The sequence below is a fragment of the Alosa pseudoharengus genome, unplaced genomic scaffold (assembly GCF_046254945.1).
Source record: "Alosa pseudoharengus isolate Yale_2024_CS ecotype anadromous, Long Island Sound unplaced genomic scaffold, YU_APseudo_1.1 YU_APseudo_1.1_scf_3, whole genome shotgun sequence".
Taxonomy (NCBI): domain Eukaryota; kingdom Metazoa; phylum Chordata; class Actinopteri; order Clupeiformes; family Clupeidae; genus Alosa; species Alosa pseudoharengus.
This window is the reverse complement of record NW_027468718.1, coordinates 25,722,267-25,743,396: the sequence shown is the minus strand read 5'-3', so window position 1 is coordinate 25,743,396 and position 21,130 is coordinate 25,722,267. Positions and strand designations below refer to the sequence as shown.

At 47.1% G+C, this 21,130-nt stretch overlaps 1 protein-coding gene across 1 annotated transcript in view; it reads right to left on the bottom strand.

The window, feature by feature from the left end:
- Positions 1-4,210: 4,210 nt before the first annotated feature.
- slc4a3 (solute carrier family 4 member 3) overlaps positions 4,211-21,130 on the bottom strand; it is a 53,049-nt gene continuing 36,129 nt past the window's right edge. Inside the window, exons 7-23 of the mRNA XM_076263729.1 lie at positions 16,039-16,184; positions 15,022-15,202; positions 14,275-14,410; positions 11,368-11,530; positions 10,464-10,566; positions 9,957-10,141; positions 9,623-9,845; positions 9,047-9,265; positions 8,812-8,960; positions 8,492-8,686; positions 8,145-8,339; positions 7,920-8,009; positions 7,493-7,659; positions 6,865-7,118; positions 6,435-6,604; positions 5,839-6,012; positions 4,211-5,409 (exon numbers count right to left, since the gene is read on the bottom strand). Coding sequence (XP_076119844.1) covers positions 5,332-5,409; positions 5,839-6,012; positions 6,435-6,604; positions 6,865-7,118; positions 7,493-7,659; positions 7,920-8,009; positions 8,145-8,339; positions 8,492-8,686; positions 8,812-8,960; positions 9,047-9,265; positions 9,623-9,845; positions 9,957-10,141; positions 10,464-10,566; positions 11,368-11,530; positions 14,275-14,410; positions 15,022-15,202; positions 16,039-16,184 — 2,828 coding nt within the window. The 3' untranslated portion in view covers positions 4,211-5,331. The remainder of the gene's footprint in view (positions 5,410-5,838; positions 6,013-6,434; positions 6,605-6,864; positions 7,119-7,492; positions 7,660-7,919; positions 8,010-8,144; positions 8,340-8,491; positions 8,687-8,811; positions 8,961-9,046; positions 9,266-9,622; positions 9,846-9,956; positions 10,142-10,463; positions 10,567-11,367; positions 11,531-14,274; positions 14,411-15,021; positions 15,203-16,038; positions 16,185-21,130) is intronic.

The following is a 21,130-nucleotide window of genomic DNA, read 5'->3' as shown; positions in this document are numbered from 1 at the left end:
AGACAAAAAAATAACAATTTGTTTTACAGTGGTTTGAAAACGTCTTTACAATAATAGCATGTTTATCTGCTATTAGAATATCCACATAACATTAGTATTTCTGGTATTGCTAATGCTAAAGTAATACATTATTTACCATATATTAACTTACAAGAAATGTTTGTCTTTTTTATTTTATTTTTTTCTCACCGACAGACCACACCTCTTAACAGGTTGAGATTAACAAGAATTCTGGTTGTCACTCACATGTTCAACAAGGTGTCAGACAGAAAACCAACACACTGGTATTGCATGTAAAGCATCACTTTTTTCTACATAAAAGATCACCCCTCCTGGAGTGTCTGGAGTTTGTCCATTGTGGGGAAATGGTGGTCTTTAAGTGCTAGCTCTAGGGGCGGCCTATGCAAGACTTCAATAAATGTGTAAGTTACTAAATAGATAGTAGTTATTCCCTGCTATATATTAACAATCAGAAGTCTAGGCCATCGGAAATACACATAAATTACACTTGTTATAGCCTAGGACAGATTATCAGTTCCCCACACACTACTGTGAGGCTGTGGGGTATCAAGTGGAGTGAATTGCCAGTAAAACAAAAAAGAGGAAAATTAACAAATCTTTGCTTTTTGACAGAGTTGATGTATCTCACAATTCCCTGTGTGTACACTGTAATGATGAATGGTAAGTGGACAATTAATGTAATCTAACTGCTAACATTTTCTCTGATTGTCTATTTCTTACCAAACATATAAAAAATAGAAATATATATCCGACAGAACAGTAGGGAGCACATTCCGTGTCCACAGTACTCAGTGAAATGAGAGGAAACTTGAGGAACGGCAGCTGATCCAGAAAGCAGAACAATAACACATCACTTCGTTTCTTGAGTGGGTGGTCTGTGCTACCAGGGTGGTATCAGCCAATGAAACACAACTCATTCAGATGCTGTGCATGCCAGGTACTTTCACCAGGCCCACTCTTTCCTTTTTTATCTCCTGGTTCCAACGTTTGAAATAAAAAGAAGAAAGAAATCACACACACTTAGGAAATGGCAATGCTATACCTTTTATTATCTCAAATAATAGCTCCACTTTTCTCTGGGCTATTTTTCTTTTATTTCTTGAAAAGGAGAAATATGGGTGTTCGTTTACACCACTGCTCTGCACCACGACCTTGACGTGACTGAAGCAGGTATGACTGTTGCAACTCCGCACACCCTCCAAAACCCAAAGACCCCTTCACCTCCCCGAGGGGCCCGACTCCCTGGGCTATTCCCAATTTCGGGGAAAAGCAACCTGTCTACAGCCATGGCAACCATGACTGCTGCTTAAGATGTGTCAGATGTGATGCCAACAGCTACCATTCTCTCAGAGAGAGCACCTAGACTGATTCAGCCAATTTTTTTCTGTTTACTCGAGAAATTCTGTCGACATTTCGAGACATTTCCCTGTAGTTGATGCATTCACAACTCAGGTTTCACAAGGGTGGTGCTCGCTAATGCCATCTCTCAGCAAACTGCAAAGAGTGCCACAGCCTTGGTGTGAAAGCCCAGGCAAAAAGTGACAAGTCAAGAATAACAATATCTGTATGTCTGCACTATATACATTCACTATGTCACACCTGCTGTGTGCCTAACCACAGTCTCTTTGTTCAAGGGCCAAAAATGCTGGACTGCCTTTTTCTACTCTACAACTCACCAAAACCACTTCCATCATAATAACAGGTGAAGTCACACCTCTTAAAGCGTGAATGGGTGCTTTGTGAAAAGTAATATTGAAACAATAAATAGTATAGATTAAATAATGGTATAAAACAAATAAATAAGTTCCAATTCTAAAAGGCGCCGATTTCTCACCATATCCTCCTACCTAGAAGGTTGGTACTATAGATGCCAGGCTATTTCAAACCCCCTTCACATGTATACAAACCACAAGTATAAAAAATCTGCTTGCATTTTGTGTTGCTCCATAGGCAGAGGCTGCTGATTTAGAACTGAAAAACTTGAGGTATTGTCTCTCTCACTCTGTGCATAGTGGCTCATGCAGTGGAGGAAAGTCCCCTGCCAAGCAGGAGAAGTACAATGGCAGTGTTGTGTTAGTAACCTGGGCCGGCACATAGGGGGGGGGGGGTGATGCACGCGCTCATGCACACACACACGGGCCCAGCTGTAATCAGGGCCCAGAAATGAGATTACATCAGAGGAGGCATGACCTTGGGCAAGCTCTCGGTTTTCTCTGCAGAATAATCCAATCCAGCGCTTTAAGGCAGGGAAAGAGTGGCTTGAGCTATCTAATAGTAATGTAAACTTTGTCTTGCATCTAGTGGATCCAACACATGCCCTGTCCTCATTGGAGCTATAGCTCCTATCAGTTCTGAGATAATGTTGGTTTTAGGGTGTCTTAGCATGAAACAAACATGCACAAAGATATATTGCAGTGTGAAAAATGGAAACGACATAAACAACACCTGGAAAACACAACAAGGCAGAAAACATCAGGAGAATCCAGTCCGTTGTGTAAAATATAGTCATCTGTAGATTGTGGAGCTAGCAACCCCGTAGAACATCCACTGTTTCATGTTCATCAGACTGAACTGGTCCAAACAGTGCAAGAAAAAAGCAGGCCCAAGTTTTTTCACTCTATTAATGTGGGATGGAAGAGGGGATTAGCATATCTTGCACCCTAACTGACAGGAGAATTGTGCCGGCCCTGTAATTAACAATGCACATCCTCAGTATTGCCATTTCTCAGTGCCTGCAAACCTCTCGAGTTCATCATGTTCCTGTCAGAACGCACAAACCAGATAGCCACTGAGGAAGCTTGCCACACTAGCCTGAGCCGTATCATTTATTTTCTGGTTTGGCAGGCACTCCTAAAATTTGAGCTCATTCAAACATCATCGCAAGCCCATAAATCAACTGGCGTAACAAACTCGCTCTGACCTCCACTATGGCATCAGCGGTACAGTGAACACAATGAGCGGGGATCTTTTTGGCGTCCGAACCGTGCCCCGAACCCCAGTGGAAGAGAGTGCGGTCACACAGCTGGGGGATGCTTTGTGGACTGACTGGCCCGGGACCATACGCAGCACTGCCATACCCTGCTGAGCAGCAAACAAATCCAAACAATGCAAAAGCAGTCATTTTCTAATGTGCTTTACCAAACACCAACAGCCATGTTCCTCCCAAACAAATGTACAGTAACTCACTTCTAGTCCTTTCATGTCTAGTCCCTGTCACCTCGTAAAACAAATACTCATTGCACAAGCTGCCCTGACACTCTTCGCTGGGGGAAGAGGACCAAACAGTAACACTTGGGTGTGTAAAATGCTTTGCAGTAGGTTGGATCGGTCCGTGTGCAACCTGAAAGATCCTCTGTGGGACAAGTCCCAGGTTATGTACACAACCACACAAAACGGACGGCAAACCCATGGACATAAACTATTTACAGTCTAAAGGGCAACTTTCTCTGACTCATGCTGTTAGTTGTCACACCAAGAAGGGTAGCTTGGTCTGTATCTAGAAAGCAACCCACACTACTGGCACCTACGTGGAGGTTTTGGACAGGAAAGCAGCAAGGAGACACAAAATGAAGTCTCTCTATATAATATTTTTGACCACACCACTGTGTGAAAATGACAAAACCACTCGACCCTGTGACATGTACATTTCTCAGGCTCACACCTCGACACCGACTCAATTCTGTCACTGATTGAGAGAGCAAAGACATCTAGACAACACATCTCCAGAGGAGGCTGAGGGAACTGCGAGTGATTAATCAAGAAACTACATTCACATTCTTTGTCACACTCACAGGCCTGGCCACGGCATCGGCGAAGGCCTCATTTTCCAGCAGTGGGGCTCTGCATCCAGAATGCAAGACCATAAATCTTTTGGCTGTGCAAAACCAGGGTCTGGAATATGGTCTGGTCACACAACTCCTTCACTGCAGTTAAAGTCTGACAGATTAGACGGACGCCAAACGTGTACCCTCAGTGACCCCTTTCGGTGATCTGACAGGCCGGGCGCGGTGGAGCCAAGTACGGTGCCAAGGCGAGACAGGCGGGAGAGAGCGGGAGCCATTCAGTGCATCATTCAAAATGAATCATGTGAAAAAGTCACGGTGACGACTGATTGATGAAGCAAACCAAATTATCCACATAACAGCCCAACCCCCCCCCCCCCCACCTACCTGTATTACTATGGCTTCAAATTATTTTGGCAGGACAGTACTATCAAGTTATTTACTTAAGCATACAAAGTAAAAACAGAAACTCATTCAGGGTATTACATGTAAAGTTAACTCACACCATTAAGACAATGGTGGTGACTTCAAAATCTCATATGGGAATCTAAATGCTGACCGTTTTTTAATAAAGAAAGACACAGTAAAAGCTACCACACACAAGAATGTACGTGTCTAAAAAAACATGCAGTGCATCTGTTTTGGGTGGAGCTGCACTGGAATATAATGGCAGAGGAATTAGTATAAATGCTCTATGGTGAGTAAAAAAGAGAAGCTTAATGTGTCGAGCCTAAGGGAACGACCTCAGTCCAACTGCACAGCACTACTGCATAAAACCCACCATACCGCACTAAGGCATACCGTCACAGGAATTGCACACAGAGACTGGCCTAGTCCTTCCCTTACCAATGGTATTACCATTAAAGTTCAAGTGCTACAGAGACATTCAAACCCTATGGCCAGTGCATACAGTACATAAGAAAGCACATACTGGGCTTTAGATTCAACAGACTCAACTGAACACGTAGAAACATGTTCAGTGGTTTTCCAGTTCACTAACTGCCTTACCTATATATGGTCGAACAAAATCAAACAAAACAAGAGCCGATTGAGAAGCCGAGTATTTTGTTTACGTTGCCATGACGCCATACTCAACGGCTCCAAACAAATTTAGTCACTGACCAGAATTAAATGAGAGTCTGTTTGAACTATGGCGTAAGGAGTTTAAGGTGCATGGTCCATATCTAATGCTTCTAAATTGGGAGGCCACTTCTTTGGACAAAATACGTATTTAAAAAACAGTAAAGAAGTAAAAAGACATAAGCAAAAAGGAACAGTGAAACATGGTACTTCAATTCTTCATTTTCTTTTTTTACATGGACTAATTACAAGCTGTGAAGATTCACACTCAACTTCCCTGTGTGTAGGAGTGTTGCTACAGGCTTTGATGGTAGTCGTCGCATACTTCCATGAGATACACATACCCGAGTCACAACAAGAGTTCTCGTTCGGTGGCTTGCTTGGATTAGTCAGTGTTGGTGGTAGAGAGGCTAGCTCACGAGGGCTTGGGCTGTGACTGTGGCTGTGGCTAAACAAGCATGTGAATCTCGTTATACTCATCGCGGCCGTCCTCGTCGAAGTTGGGTGAGTCCTCATCGCCGTCCAACTGCAGAGAGAGAGAGAGAGAGAGAGAGAGAGAGAGGGAGATAAAAAGGGAAGAACGGTGGCTTTTCATTACCCAATCCCGTGCGTGGCTGCGCTTAACAAACATACTCCCCATAATCACATCAGCATGCAGGCCTGACTCAAACTCACACCACCGAACAGCCAAAATTATGTGAGACACACACACACACACACATGTACACGCACACACACACACACACACAGAGAGAGAGAGAGAGAGAGAAAATGAGTGAAAGAGAGAGCAAGAGAGAGAGCGAGAGCGAGAGAGAGGGAGATAAACACGAGAGAGAGGGTGAGGAAGAGAGATGCCAGGACAGCTACTTAGCATGTGTCACACACACCCTCCCTCCCTCCCCCAAAACCCACACCCAGCCACATGAAGCGAGACCGGGGTTCGGGCTCCACCCACCGCCTGGAGCTCGCGCTCCTCGAAGATGCGCGCGAGTATGAGGCGTCGCAGCGGCACGGTCATGATGAGGATGAAGGGGAATGCCAGCGACGCCACCGTGGACTTCACCACCCACAGCAGCACGATGCACAACAGCTGGATGATGGTGAACATGTTCATGCGCCAGGTCTTCACCTGTGGGAGTGCGACAGGGCACACGACTCATGTGATCATGGCTAGAATATGGCCTCGGATGGGAGAGACATCAAACACACCCAAAACCTCATGTGCTCAGATGGGTGAACCATCCTTTAGAGCTGAACTGGTGAGCAGACTGCTAAACAAGGTTGACTGTGTGAAAATGTCATGCGTTGGGCACCACCTAGTGGGTACACTTACAAAGTTTCCTCTCTGCTTGGGGCATGTTTGCCACAAGCACAATTATGCTGAAATAATTCATTCATTTTGAAATGAACACACAAGTTAAAAATGAATTGTCATAAATCATGCAACAAGCTTGAGCTGGTTAGCATTTGCTTTACCACAGTATGTGTACAATCATGGCTCAGATTGCAGTGTTTGTTTACACAATCTCATTTGGGAGGTCTGCCACCTACCTTGGTTACATAAATGTGATCAGGGTGGTGCTTGGCGGGTGTGCACATAAGGGTGATGCGCTCATATAGCTGGATACCAGTCAGAGATGTGACCCCCATGTAGAGGAAGATACCAAACAGCACAGCCAGGGGGATGATCCGCAACAAATCCGACAGCACAATGGACATGCCTGCAACCAGGACGCAGTAAGGGGGTCATCGGAAGTCATGTGATGTTCTGAGAAATGTTTTACTAAACAACTACATTCTTGACTGGTACTATGTCACAAAATGGCCGCCTACCCACTAGTATAGTCAACTCTTCTGGGGGACTCTTTATGTTAGACTTTTGAAAGTTAAACATATAAATTTCACCCTAAATTAATTTTTTATCTAGCTAATGTCACAATTTGTCTTCAAATGTCACAATTTTTGGAAAATGGCCACTTACCCACTAGAATGGACACCAACATCCCTGTCACCCTCTGCTCTTTGACCTCTTGGATCATGGGCTTCTCCCCAGGAGCTGTGGCCTTGCTCATGACGGTCAGGGCGTTGACGTGAGTCACGGAGCGCACAGTGGCTGCGGTGAGCCAGGGCAGGCCAAACAGCGGGCAGATAGCACCCAGGATGACGATGAGCAGCAGGTCCAGGTGGAAGCCAGAGCCCTTCACCAGCCGACGCTCCTTCTTGCTTACGATGAGCCTGGAGGGGCGGGGGCAGAGCAAACAGAGCGACATGGCAGAGAGCAGCAGCATAGCCTTGCAGAACGCGGCAGTGGAGGTGCAGAGCAATGGCCTCCAGCTAAAGGCTGTGTTTGAGATCATGTCTCACACAAGAGCAAACATGCTGTGATGCTACATGGAGCAGAATATGGCCCAAGGTCAGGACCCGACAGAACACTGTGACATGGAAGGACTGAAAAAAATGTGCTTTATCCTAAACTAAACAAGTGGTTAGCAGTTTTAAAAAAAGACCCTTCGGACCAATCATGCACAAACAGCTACACAGAAATAGAGGCCAGGTTAGCGTGAGAGGCCCCAGCTGGTCAGGAGGGCCTTTTGTGGAGGGCTACTCACGTGGTGATCTGTGTCTCCATGAAGATAAGGATGAAGACGAGCAGGGCTGGCACCACCGACGCACCCATCATCCAGACAGGGAAGGGCTGTTTATCGCCGAAAGGGCTGATAAACCAGCCTCGCTTGTCGGGAGATGTGACCGAGAAACCCGAGGGCACGTTGAGCTTCTGCAAACCGCAAGAACACAAGCACTCACATCCCGGGCCTCCAGGGCTAGCCAACTCGCCAAGCATTCACCACAAACTAATACAAGCTAAAACGAAAAGCTGGGTTCAATTACAGAGTAGTATTTAATAACAGTTCGAGGGGAAAAAGCATTGGAGAGAAAGAGAAGCTCTGTGTGGACTGGCAGCTCAGTTTGATTTAAGAGGAGGTGGGGCACACAGCTGCAAGGGGGGGTGCAGAGGCGATAGGGCTCTGTGTTTACCTGGGTGTAGGTGTCAGGGAGGGAGTAGTCCACGATTACAGAGAAAAGGATCGAAATGGGAATGCCAAAGTCTCCAATGATTCTTCTAGCCTTCAGAATTGAACAGGGATAAAAGTATTTTAAAAAATATTCTTTAAGAGGCTTCTTGAGTGTTTTAGGACATTAAAAAGCTTCTGAATTTATAGACAAAAAAGACATGAAGAAACAGTTCACTCTGCTGATTACCTTCCCGCCTAGGAACCTGCTGTTCCTGAACTTTCTGAGGAAGAAGGCCACAAAAAAGGTGCCAAACATGAGCACCAGGGAGAGCAGGGCCGTGTTGGGCTGGTTGAGCAGAGGCTCTGGATGCTCCGGGTCAAAGTAAGCCGCATCTGGCAGGCCCGCCGGGTAGCTCTTCATCAGAGGGTGCTCCTGAAACACCTACACATACACCAACCATAGCGCTTAGCACCAGTGAGTGTTACACCAGGTCCATCAACCTTCAACATCGTAGCATTATTTACAGTAACGATACAAACATCAAACAACAAACAAGTGCACCCCAGTGCTCCACTGGAGAGCTGAGGCACTACCTTGATGAGTTTGGAGAAGGTTTCGTAGATGAAGATGAGGGAGATGAGGAAGGCGAAGATCTCCTGGGTGAAGGGCGAGATGTAGCGCACCAGGAAGCTCCCCTCGGCTGCCACCATCACCAGCACGATGAAGATGAGCCAGAAGCCGATCCAGACCCGACCGGTCAGGTATTCAAAGCCCTGAGCCTGACAGAACTGGGCGTGTGGAAAAAAGAGAAGGAGAGAAGAATTGCATTGAAAACATTAGGAGGAGGCTCTAGTATTTATCCTATATGAATACAGCATCTCAAAATAATGTAGCAATATTTAATGTTTCATACCTTATAGAAAGCCTCCTCAAAGACTAGCAGAGGTCCAGAGAAACCAATGATGAGCAGTGGCTGACCAGCTAATAGTGAGAATATTATCCCCACAGTTGCCGTGGAGACGATGAGCTCAGACACTCCCATCATGCCCTGTGTTTTCTCCCCTATATGAGTGATAATATAGTTCAGATTGGGTCAGCCATCACAGTTTTATTGACGTGTAGAATCTGTAAAAGACTCTCCCACTCACCCAGTAGACCCCCAAAGGTGATGGTGGGTGACAGTGCAGCAAAGTAGATGAAGATGACTGCAGCCAGGCACTGGGAGTCCAGGGCATCCTTCAGGTCACTTACGTAGTGGGGGTAACGCCGACGGATGTCATGGATCAGGCCTCCGAAGGGGATCCCAGAGCGCTTGAGTGGGTCCACGTCCAGCACGTCCTCTTCCTCCTGCTCATCCGTACTCATGTCTGAAGACAAAGTATGCTTCATGAGTAGTGCACTGTCATGAGTAGTGCACAGTCAAAGTCATTCTGAGTAGAGTGAATACGCTTGTTTTGTCCTGTTTCCCAATTCAACCTGATGATATTAAGGCTGACTTAAGATGTTGAAGCAATATGCAACAGTGTAACAAATTGCATTGTTAGAGAACAGAAAATATTGTTAACAGCTATCCAATAATAAATAATACAATTTATCACCTGGAGAGAAGAAATACTCCGATAATAAACTATGCTAATGTCAGTGTGTGGTGTACTGATAGAGAATGACTAAAAATAACTAAGAATAGGAGGGAAAGTATTTGAGGTTTAAGAAGTCCTACTCACCCTTAGCCTCTTGCTCTGTTCTCGGCGCTGCATTCATACACTTCTTCTGCTCCCTCTCTTTCCTCTTGCGGAGCATCTGTTTCTGGAAGGAGGCCACGGTCTTCAGGAGGTCTTTGCCCTCCACGTCAGAGGGCGGAATCACAATGCTGCAGTCCAGGAACTCATTGATGCCATTTAACAGGTCCTGACGATCATCGGCAAAGTAGGCTACCTCATGAAAATTCTGGAACATTAAAATAGTATAATTAGGCATGGTAGGGAAACATGGTAGAACTTTCAAGTATACCTTCTTAGTGCATGACATTCAGTAATAGTGACTGGAAAGTTCCCTTGCCTTGTCAGACATGAGTGTTGAGAAGGACCGTCCAATTTCATGGTAGTCCATATTGGATTGACTTGGGCCCAGCAGTACAAACAAGAAGCGGACAGGAACTGGCACCTCCAGAACTGACTCCAGGAGAACCGATTCGCTGAGCCGAACAAAAGCCATGGTAGGCTGCTCCAGAAACTCCATGCAGCCTGCACACAGAAGCAGCAATCACCCAGGTGAAGTAAGGATAAAGCTCGCGGGCAGCCAGTCCGAGTGAACGCACTAACAATACTTAATGACATGACTTCCACTTAGAGAGCATTTGGGTTATGGTCAGGCACGCTTCCCAAAATTGACTCCAAAACCACTGTGACTCTCAGCGTTGCGCATTGTTCCCCCTACTATGCGTTCATGGCCGAGTGCTCTGTAAGTCGGACATACTGGAGCCCCATAAACAACGTTAGATGACAGTCTGAACCATCAGTCGTGGAGACAGATGTGAGCGGGAGGGGAGAGTGTGAAAGGACTTACCCACGAGGACCACAGTGGCCTCAGCATCTTTGGGAATCTTTGCCATGAGCTTCATGGACCTGGCTGCGGCGTGGCTTTCAGCGGGGAGAGGGTGGAGCGATTTCTTTTGATAATAAAAAAGCGAGTGGTCAGGGAAAAAATGTGTGACATTCTGATTTTTGTAACGGCAGTAGCAATGGAAAGCGTTGGCAGGCAATGCATGCAACGGCTCTCTCCTTACAGCAAAGCAAGAAAAGCAGCACATAAGCTGGCTCTGCTCGCAGGGTTAAGGAGAAATCGCTTCTTCTATGTGCCCTAATGAGGAGACACACCTGCCTGCTATCAGTGGATGTGAATCTACAGTACCAGGTGACAAAGGCACTGAATGGTAAATCACTTTCAATCAATTTAATATGAGCAGATTTTTTTCATTTTTCTTTACCACTTTTATGAGCTGTTCCAAATTTGCCAACATTTTTAGCCATGGGGAACATTAAATGTTTCACAGCTAATGCATCAAGAAGTTTTAACAAGAAGCACCTGTAGACTGACAAAGAGCTCTAATGTAGCACATGTGGGGAGCCCAGGCTTTCTGCGGGCCAAGCACTACCGGCCTACTCTACACACAACCATTTACAGTACCACTCAGCGCAAGGCTACAGAGCTCCAGTGCGTGTTAACGCATGAATGCCAGGCACGTAGCACCAAGAGATCCCTCTCATTACGCCAGTCTGGCATAGAAGCACCACCTCCCACTGGTTGAAGGGTATCGATGCCCCTGGTGCCAGAGCAGGTAAGGTCCTGTGCGACTACGTGCTTGCGCATTCCCCACTGCCAGCGTTAACCCTCTGGAGCTCTGAGCCCCTATGTGACACATAGCATAATGCGCGACAGCCAAGCCACTCACAAATAAGCTAGCAAACACCTCTTTATCGTGGTCTATCGCCTTGCTGCTGCGCCTCCCGGAATGGTCCTCGGGAACCAGGGGCAAGGCAGTGTCCGGCACGTGGTTATGGTTACGGAAGCTCCCCAGGCTGTTGACCGAATGGTTCCGGTGGAAAAGGCCCTCTTTTTCATCGTTTGGGTGGCTGTGGAGGGAGAACACAATTTGAATGTTGTGATTAGATGATAAGATGAATGGACTGCTATCAACTCTGCATCAACTTTCTATCTCTTCAGAACCAACGGCACTAAGCCAGTAATAAAGCATTCTCTCACTCTTTCCAGCACAAGACCAAGATCTGTGTTGATTTAAGCCCTTCGAGGGGGAAAAAAATTCCCCTTGATTATGAATAATAGATATTGAAAAAAGGCAGGTTTCCATCTCTGGTTAAGAGATTTGCAAACCAAAAAGCAAACCATACCTCCCCATATAAACAATGAAACTGCAAACCAAACCACATATCTTGAGTCGTTTCAGGACAAAAGTGCCAAAGCAATCAATAAAGACATTCTTAAAACGACAAATATAAATATGCGGTCCGATTGCATCAAGAGATATTTGATGGGAGAAAAATAAGTACTCTAAGTAACGGCAGACCTCAGAGACATAACTTAAGAGTGCGAGAGGCCCTGTCTGAGCGGCGCTCAATACATGTTTTTTGCGGAGAGCTCGGTTGAGTCCACCTCCCCACCCCCCCCCGCCCCCCCCCCCGCCCCCCGCCTCAACCCCCTCGCTCTCTTTCTCGCTCTGAAGCCTGGCTCGGTCCAAGGCGTGAGGGGGACCAGATGGAGCCGAGTGTTCCTACAGGCCCACGCCTCGCACAGACAGTTTCATCACTCCACCGCCCTCCAAGGCAGTGACATCAGCCACGCTCATTAAGACTCCTCGGGCCCCCGTTAGAGCACAGGCCGGCGGTCGCCACCGCAGGTTCAGAAAAGCGTGAGAGAGAGAAAGAGAGAGAGAGCGGAAAAAAAGGAGACAAAAAGAGGAGAAAAAAACAAAGAGGAAAGGTGTGACACAAAAAAGGAATTGTGCTCACCCAAATTCCAGGAGATATTTTAAAGAGGAATGACTAACTGCCATGCTAAGTTATACTGCACCTTGAAGTATTTCTTTCCACATCATAAATACATATCTTGGAATCGCGGGCTAATTAGACACTTTTTCCCATGGAAAGGCGTTGATGAGATGATGGGAAATGTTGCAAATTTTCAGTTGTCACTGATCGCTTGTGTGTGTACACTACACATTGGATTTGTGTTTCTCTGCATGTGAGGGAGCACATTTGAGTGTATGCATGTCTATGCGTGTGTATGTGTGTATGAGTGTGTGTGAGAGTGTGTGTCTGTGTGTCTGCGTGTGCACGTGTGATTGCGTGGGACTATTTTATTGCTGGGCAGTGCAGCCCTTTGCAGTGATCCCCTCTAAATGAGCACAGGTGCTGCCATCTGGCCTAGAGTGGGTTGGCGGGCTGAAGACCGCCAAATCGCCCTCGTAAATGAGCCTATGTCTGGGGGGGAGGGGGGGGGGGGAGAGGTGGCACTTTGATGCCACCTCCGATTCTGGGAAAGGCTCAAACTTTTATAAACCTATCAGAGATCCTTCAAAAGTTGTTATATGGACTCACTAACAGGCCCACACTCTTTTAAACCTATCAGATATCTTGTAGGGCATTTTTCTTTTTGATTAAACGAAAACAGATCTTGAACCGGTTCTGTTCAGAATTCTTAGAACCTTGGTGCTTTCTAGTGAACCGTCCCGCATTTCCACCAGTTTTGAACGAAGCCAATGATGCATCATCAACAGAGTGTGTTGAATGGAGGAAATAATAGACCTCAAATCAATTAAAAGGCCCATTCAATTCCATCTGTGCTCGCATAACCAATGTCACACACTTCACTGACACCAAGCACCCTAATTCTGATCTATCAGAGGTTTCTAATGCAGAAGAACCAATCTCAGGCAAAAAAGTCAAGATAAGCAGTGACAGCGACACTACCAAAGCACTTACATCAGCCTTAGCAGTTGAGCACCCCATGAGTAAGTCAGTCTCCAACTGTGTAGCCGTAATTGATCTATGGCACAATAGCTATTCCAGAGATGTCAAGCCAGAGAACTTTTGATTAACCTCGCACACCAGCTGTATGTTATTAATGGCCTTTATTAATTTCCCAAAGGTATGCTGTAATCAAAACCAGCATCCCCACATCATCGGCAAACCATGAGAGCATCCCACCGAGCACAGTGGGGTAGGGCCATGCACTGTTAATGTTGTTAGTGCACTGCACACATACACACACTCTTACACGCACGCACACACGCACACACACACACACACACACACACAGATACCATTTTGATGGCACTGCTGGGTCCAGTGTGGCCACCTTGGCAAAGTGGTCATGGCTGAGCACAAAAACAGAAAGAGAGAGAGAGAGAGAGAGAGAGAGAGAGAGAGAGAGAGAGAGAGAGAGAGAGAGAGAGAGAGAGAGAGACTGTAGACTTTAGTTCACTTATGTGCAGTGACCAACTAAAGAGGTCAGGTTCCAGCTCTGGAAACAAAAGCTGCACTACCCCCCATACCCCCCCCCCCCCCCCATATCCCCAAGTCTAGTTGTCAGCTGGACATATTTTTTTAAAGCAGATGGATGAATTCCGACAAAAGATTTGGCCTTTTTGTAAAAACCCCTCTACGGAACTGCTCTTTTCAGAAAGTGTATAAAAACTGATCATAACTCTTTTATTTATGTGCAAGCATCGCTGGTTGTGTAATCTCTTTTTCGATCCACCAGGAAGCCATTGACAGCAGCGCTCCTGGCAAACGGCATCCACAGTGCAGCGCTCGATATGGGCCCTGAGTGGGGCTATTGACGGGTGACCCTTTCTGACCTGTGTTTGAGCAGCAAGGCCCGCAGAACGTTGGCCCGGTCTTCAGCCCTTATTTGGTCCGAGATGATCATTGTCTCCACCACCAAGTGGGCAATGCCTGGCAGAGTGGTCTGCTCCAAATCCAACAATATGGCACCTGCAGAAAGAGCCAGAGGGCTTGAGACAAAGAGGCAGCTCTCATGCTGATGACAAATCACTTACATGTACTGTAGCTGATGACAAATCACTTACTTTCAGTGTCTTTGGTACAGCACATTGAATAAATATCACAGTTTACAATCACTTAAAAACTACAACAGCAATAAAGCACACCTACTTAATGCCCATGCATGCCATTTATCAAATAATTAAACAGAGAGAGAAGGTATGCAAATACAGTTTGCCAGTAATCATCTTGCTGGCTTGCCAGTTGGCAAGTTTGGGGTAAGCAATAAAAGTTTTTATGGAGATAATGTTGTGATACATTTTTTGAAGGTAAATGCACCTTGCATCTGCCAATAGCCCTGAACTTTATAAGCATTATGCTTTGCATTACGCCCATCAGTCTTAGAATCTTCATTAGATCAAAGTCTTTAAGTTTATGTGTTGTGTTAAGTTAAGTTTACATGTTGGATTCAGAGTCCACCCAACTCAGCATCAACCTGAGTCGCAACCGGCACATTATTGGTGTATTAGGACGCTCAGCGTAAGCCATGTTTGAGGTTTCTCCACCTATTTAGCGCTGCAGCCTTGGCTGTGGCTCCTCACCGTGAGTGATGGTCCTACGGAGCTCCAGGAGACTGCGAAATGTGAGCGAGGCCACATGGGGCTTGCCCCAGCGGTCAGTCTCCTCCTCTACGTCCTCCTCGAATTTGATCCAGCGTGCCGTCTCCTTCCAGCGCATCTCCTGGTTCTTGTCAGTGATCAGCTCATTAAGCTCCACAAAGACCTGACCCCGAAAACACCCATGCATGCACACATACGCGCACACACACACACACACACACACACACACACACACACACACACACACACACACACACACACACACACACACACACACACACACACACACACACACACCAGACACAGCATGAATTCAGAATGGGCCTTGTTAAATCCATTTCTATGATGCTTTCACCAACAGCTTTGACAGCCTCTGAAGGCCAATGGTTTTCCAGGATAGAGAGGCCTGGTGAGAGTGTGGCTCGATCCTAAAGGAAGTCATTAGAGTAATGGCCCACTGCTTAAATATCTAATGCACACACAGGGCAGAATGAGCCCACAGTGTTGATTGATTTAAGAATTAGGGGAAGCTGAGATACTCAAGCCCACACTTCTACATGGAGCTTCCACTGCTCAGTGACTGACAGGGCGTTTATGTAAGTAGGCAGTATTTCATATCTCACATTGACTCAAGTGGGATCACTCTACCTCTTGTTCTGTCTTTGAGAGTCTGTGTGTGTGTGTGTGTGTGTGTGTGTGTGTGGGGAGACAGTGTGTGTGTGTGTGTGGGGGGGGGGGGCAGGGGGAGAGACAGTGTGTGTGCGAAAGTGAGAGAAGGAGGATCAATAAAGACCTGCCAAGAAAGGAAAGATAGCAAACTGAACTGAAATACCTTCACTGAGCTTCCAGCCCACACCTCTATTAGCACAGCTAATCTCAAATATTGATGTTGGGTTACAGAAATTGAGAATTATTAAGCTCACTTGTAGCCAGGGAAAGACAAATGTCTGTGAGGCCAAGTGTGCATTCATCAGAGCTGGCCAGTCCTTCGTCTCTTACCTCGTGGGTCTTCTTGTCGGCTGCCCTCTTTCTTTTCTTCAGACTGGTAAGAGGAGGCGAGCTGTTGCTTGTCCTGGGAACCAGGCATCTCGAAGACTTCTTTACCAGGTGACGCCTCACCCCGGGATTGTCCTCAAATCGGTGACCTGTGAACAGCACGGCAAAGACAAAGAGCATGAGACTTCTGTTGATTGGAAATTTGCACACAATTTCAACTTAGGGCACAAACAATGAAGAGGAATGTCTATGGAACAAAAGAGTGATAAATTACATTGTTTAGAATAGCCTCTCCAATTATGTTTCCACATTTGCACTAAACACTAAACAGCGGCTTCTTTAAGTCTGATGATGAGCAATCTTAGGCAAAGCAAAAAGTAATCGACAGAGGGAATTACTTTGGGTGGTTGAGCCCTGAGGCCACTCCAGTCTCCATTTTTCCCCCTTTTTTTCATCGAAGGAGCCATGATTTAATACTGTATCATTTCAACCCGCAAACCAGGGCTTTTATTGAATTTTGGATAATTGAAGGGGTGTGTTCCTGGGAGCCCCTCTCTCTCTCTCTCCTCGGCTTCTCCCAGTGCCAAGCTCCAAGGCCTGGGGACTCGAGAGGAGAGGAGAGGAGAGGCCCTTGCCAGGCAGCCCCGGCCCCCAGCTGGTTTGTGTTGTCACAGTAGTCACAGGACATGGGGTAAACAAAGCGTAGAGAGAGGGAAGGGAGGCAAGCAGGGGGTGAAATGTTTGTCCTGTCACTCTCATCTTTCTGACTGCGGGTTTCATGCTAGCCCTCTGCACGGTTCGCCTGCTGCGTTTTACAGCACATGCTCGGCTCGCGGGTTACAGCCTCCCATGGGGCCCTTCTCCTAACTGCATGGAGGAGATGGCTTTTGGCTGTACTCTGGCTGAGCCATTCCATTATGGCAGCGCAACAGCAATCCTGACGAAGGACCGACTGGCAAACATTCAGCTCAGAACGCCGAGCAGATTTGAAAAAAAAAAAAAAAAATCAGCTCTATAACAGCAAATTAAATTTGCTGAAGTATTGCTTTTTGAACGACTGAGCAATCCCTCATTCTACGGAATTACAGAAGTGGCAACAGCAGGTCACTGATGGAACATGTCCCTCTCCAAGGACAATCACTGTAGGTATGTTGTGTACACAAGTTCAAACATGTTTACATGTTTAAAACAAAACAAAATTGAAGCCTTTCATGTATTTCCTTGTGGCTTGGACATATTTCTCAGGGTGCAGAGACATTGGCAACTGGATGCCCTTCAGACTCTAGTTCTCCTCATGAGGAGTTGTGATCTCCCTGAGGAGCCAGAGAGGCTCAAGGGCTGATAAAGAGTGAAGAGTGGGGGATGAGTCTCTTGGGTAATACACTCATTAATATCCAGACACCAACTGGAAAAAAGAGGCAACTCTAGAACATGTCAAACATGCACACATTCCCAAGCACCAATGGCATTGCAGGAGAGCAAACATTATTTTTTTGCCCGCTGCAGCAAAGCCTTTCAGGCAGGGCCAAAAGCATCCGTGTTCTAACCTTCAGAGCCTCTAAAGCTTTCAACGCAATGGCGGTCAGGCTCTGGCTCATCAACACTTGTCAATGATGCATGTGTTAACGCTTGGCCGGTGCAACAGAGAGGCCCAGGGCCGTGTGCCGGGGCCGCAGGATCAATACGGGAGCTGAGCAGAGCAGTGCCATCACCCTGGGCCCAGAACAACGAGCTTTGATTGCCATGCCACAGAGTAGGGCACAGTGGGTGGGGTGTGCCTTTAATTAGCTTGTGTTACTCTAGGAGATCGATGCAGCAACTCGATTCAAAACTCCCACTGATCGATCATCACCATCAGACACATCCATGAAAAGAACGCAGAATGGGCTGCTCGAGCTACCACAATGTCATAATAACAGCATCTAAACGGAAAAAGCCATTAGATTCCATTGAGTGATGTGCCACAAAAGCAGACCGCAAATGATGTTTGTGCAGGGCTCTTCAGCGTTGCCTATGGTATTTGCCACCCAAATGTAAATCCTTTCAAGAACAGTACACTCAATCCCACTTTATGTTTTAAATGGTTTGATCATATTTACTAATATCCATAGTTTATGTACACAAACAACTGATTTAAAAATATGTAAGTGATGTAAAAGAATGTAACTGATAATGTCATATACCTACTTCCTCCTCTGACTTACGAATAGGATCCACTGGGGATCCAAGATGAGTGTGGATTGATTCCAACAAATCATAGTCATCAAAGTCTAAGACAAACTCCTCAAAGTCCTCAAAGCCCTCCACCGAGAAGAGACCGCCATGGTGCCCTTCCTCGTGTCCACTCCCCGCGTTGGGTTGGTGGGACGGGGTGGCACTAGACGAGCCCCTCCGGGCCCTGTGTTCCTTGGCCTCCTTGTCTGTCATCTTTTGGGCCCGTGCGTCCACCCCTCCCCGCTGCAGGTGGGTGCCCTGCTCATCCAGGGTGCGGCTCTCCCGCTCCCAAGCGTCTCCGTCCGTGTGCCCTCGGTGTTAGCAGCCCAGCCCAGCCCTCTGGCTTTCCATGCAGAGCTTCTCCACACCTCAGAGCAAATAACCCCCCCCAAAAAAACAAACAAAAACTGTGGAAAAGAACAGAAGGTTCCCCGGAGAGCTTGACCTCTGCTGATGGGCTCTATCCAAGAGGTAGATCAGCGTTGTGAGTTCTAGGAAGTCCACGGAGGAATCCAAAAGCAGCTTCAGCAGAGGGATGCCCCAGAAAGCCCTTTCATTTGTCAATTTAGCTGAATGAAGCCATCAAACTTTCTCAATAAGGCAGTACGGATGACAGCCATTCCAAGAACCGCAATCAACCTGAGGTGAAGGACACAGAAAAATCAGATGCAGCCCAGGGAGGATCGCCAGATGTCCAACAATGCTTTTGGTCCACAGTCAAGGACAGTGAGAGCGAGGGTCTGGTCCTGATGTGAAGTTCCCAACCAGGCACGCAAGGCCCGGTACCGTGTGGCCTGAGGCTCTGCGATCCAGCCAGCCACCAAACTGGGAGACGACGCGGGATCCAGGTGAGAAAACAGCAGGGACACCAGAGTAGCTCAACAGTCGGCGGGGGAACTGCGGATACAGGCACAGGGTTTTTTTTGGCTCTCCACTAACCTATTGGCAGCATAGCATGGTTTCCGTGACGTTGCCAATTGATTTTGTAGCTGTAGCCGGGACTGGTCAGCAACCCTTCCCCCCACCCACCTTCCCCCAGCGCCGGTGGCGCCCTCCTGCCGCTCACCCCCAATCTGCAGCCAGACTAGCGTCGGCGTGCAGCACACGAGCAACCCGCCGATGAGTCACGCGCTGCAAAATCAACACCCACACCAGTCTTGGTTGAGGAGAGAGTAGGGCAGCAGCAGATCCACAAATATGGGCGCTCGCTCGATCTCTTGCTGCACTGCCACACACAGACGACACATCCGCACACTGACCAGAGATGACGGCAGAGGCCCCGGTTGGGCCTGAGGATCTCTCTGCCACGACACCGGCGCAAACACAGGAAACGAGAGAGAGAGGGAGAGAGAGAGAGAGAGAGAGACGTCGTCTCGGCGTCACACTTAGTCAAAGTGCGTCCAGATGCACAACATGGTGCTTGGCGATAGGCTGCACTGTCTCTAGATCCCACGTCTCCATGGAAACCATGATTGCTACTGGAGCGCTCCCCTCACTCACTCGGCTGGTACCTGCACGGCACCGAGCCTCTTCAGGCCTCGCCGCAGGGAGAGCTGCAGCGCTCGAAAGAGCCACTACACCTCAGGCACAGACATAACAGAGCACCTCACAAACACCACACAAACAAACACATACTGTACACAAGCACACACATGTGCCATTATGAAAGATGGGGGTTTTAATTCAAAGATATATTAATTGGGCTGAACACTGCAAAAAGGATTTAGCATTGCACAATGGAATGGATTTTTTAATGCTCCCACAATTGGAATCATTTGGAAATTGGCAGATAGATTCTCCCGAAGTAAATCATTGAATTATCATCAGACTTATTTTGTGCATTCATTTGTTATTTACTATGTGTTGATGTTGCAACCCCGATAACAGTGAAACAGATGATGCATCCGACATCAGTTTCAAATGTGTGGAAGTGCGAGGAGAATGGCGGTCAGCCGCACCCCACGCCCACTGATCCATGAGCTGTGGAGCCACTGAGGTGGAAGGTGGGGGGCGGATATGAGCAGCAAATAGCCATCCTGCCATCCCATGCCACCGAAATTCAATCGCTTGTTCCAGAGCAAGGTCCCAGTTTCCGATTCCATCTGGCGTGGCAGTCAATGAGGCCTGCGCTCTGAAAGCAGGAAGGGCCACAAGCGGGGTCGAGCCTGCCATAATCGATCTGAGCTACTGTGTTAATTACAGCCTGAGGCTAGTTCACTGAACTCCCATCCCATCCGCTCACCTAAAAGAGTGGAGGGAGAGAAAGAGAGAGAGAGAAAGAGAGAGAGAGTAAGCGGGAGAAAGAGAGAGAGAGTGTGTGAGAGGAGGAGAGTGGACCTATGTGCCCTTATTCTCCATTCACAAGCCACTCTAACACACGTGTCCTGTGCAGCTGGTCTGATGTTGCACAATCTGATGGTCATGAGGGAGGGAGGCGTCCACGGCTCCCCAACCCTGGAAGTGTGTCAGGGGTGAGACAGCATGCACATGCAGGGGAACTCTCACTCACTCTGACACACCTGGGCTTCAGGCACCATGAATAGGCTGGTTTTATATGATAAGTGAGTAGCAGTGAGTGATGTGCATGCGGTTGGGTTGAGGAGAGTTAATCCTAATTTATTCCAGCATGTCAGGATATGGTGGGGTAGAGCAGATTACAGGCTGACTGACTAGTGTGCCTGCCAGTGGAGGGCAGCCATGGGTCTAAATCTAAAATGGCTGTTTTACAATCTAAAATCACTTAGCTATTTACTAGTTTTCTGGTTGCAGTGTTTCAGATTGAAACACGTTCTGTGAATTATCTTTGCTTTTAAAACAAGATGTTTATCAATTAAACATCTGCAGTTGTTTTCTTGATCAACAATCCAGATGTAGAAAAGTA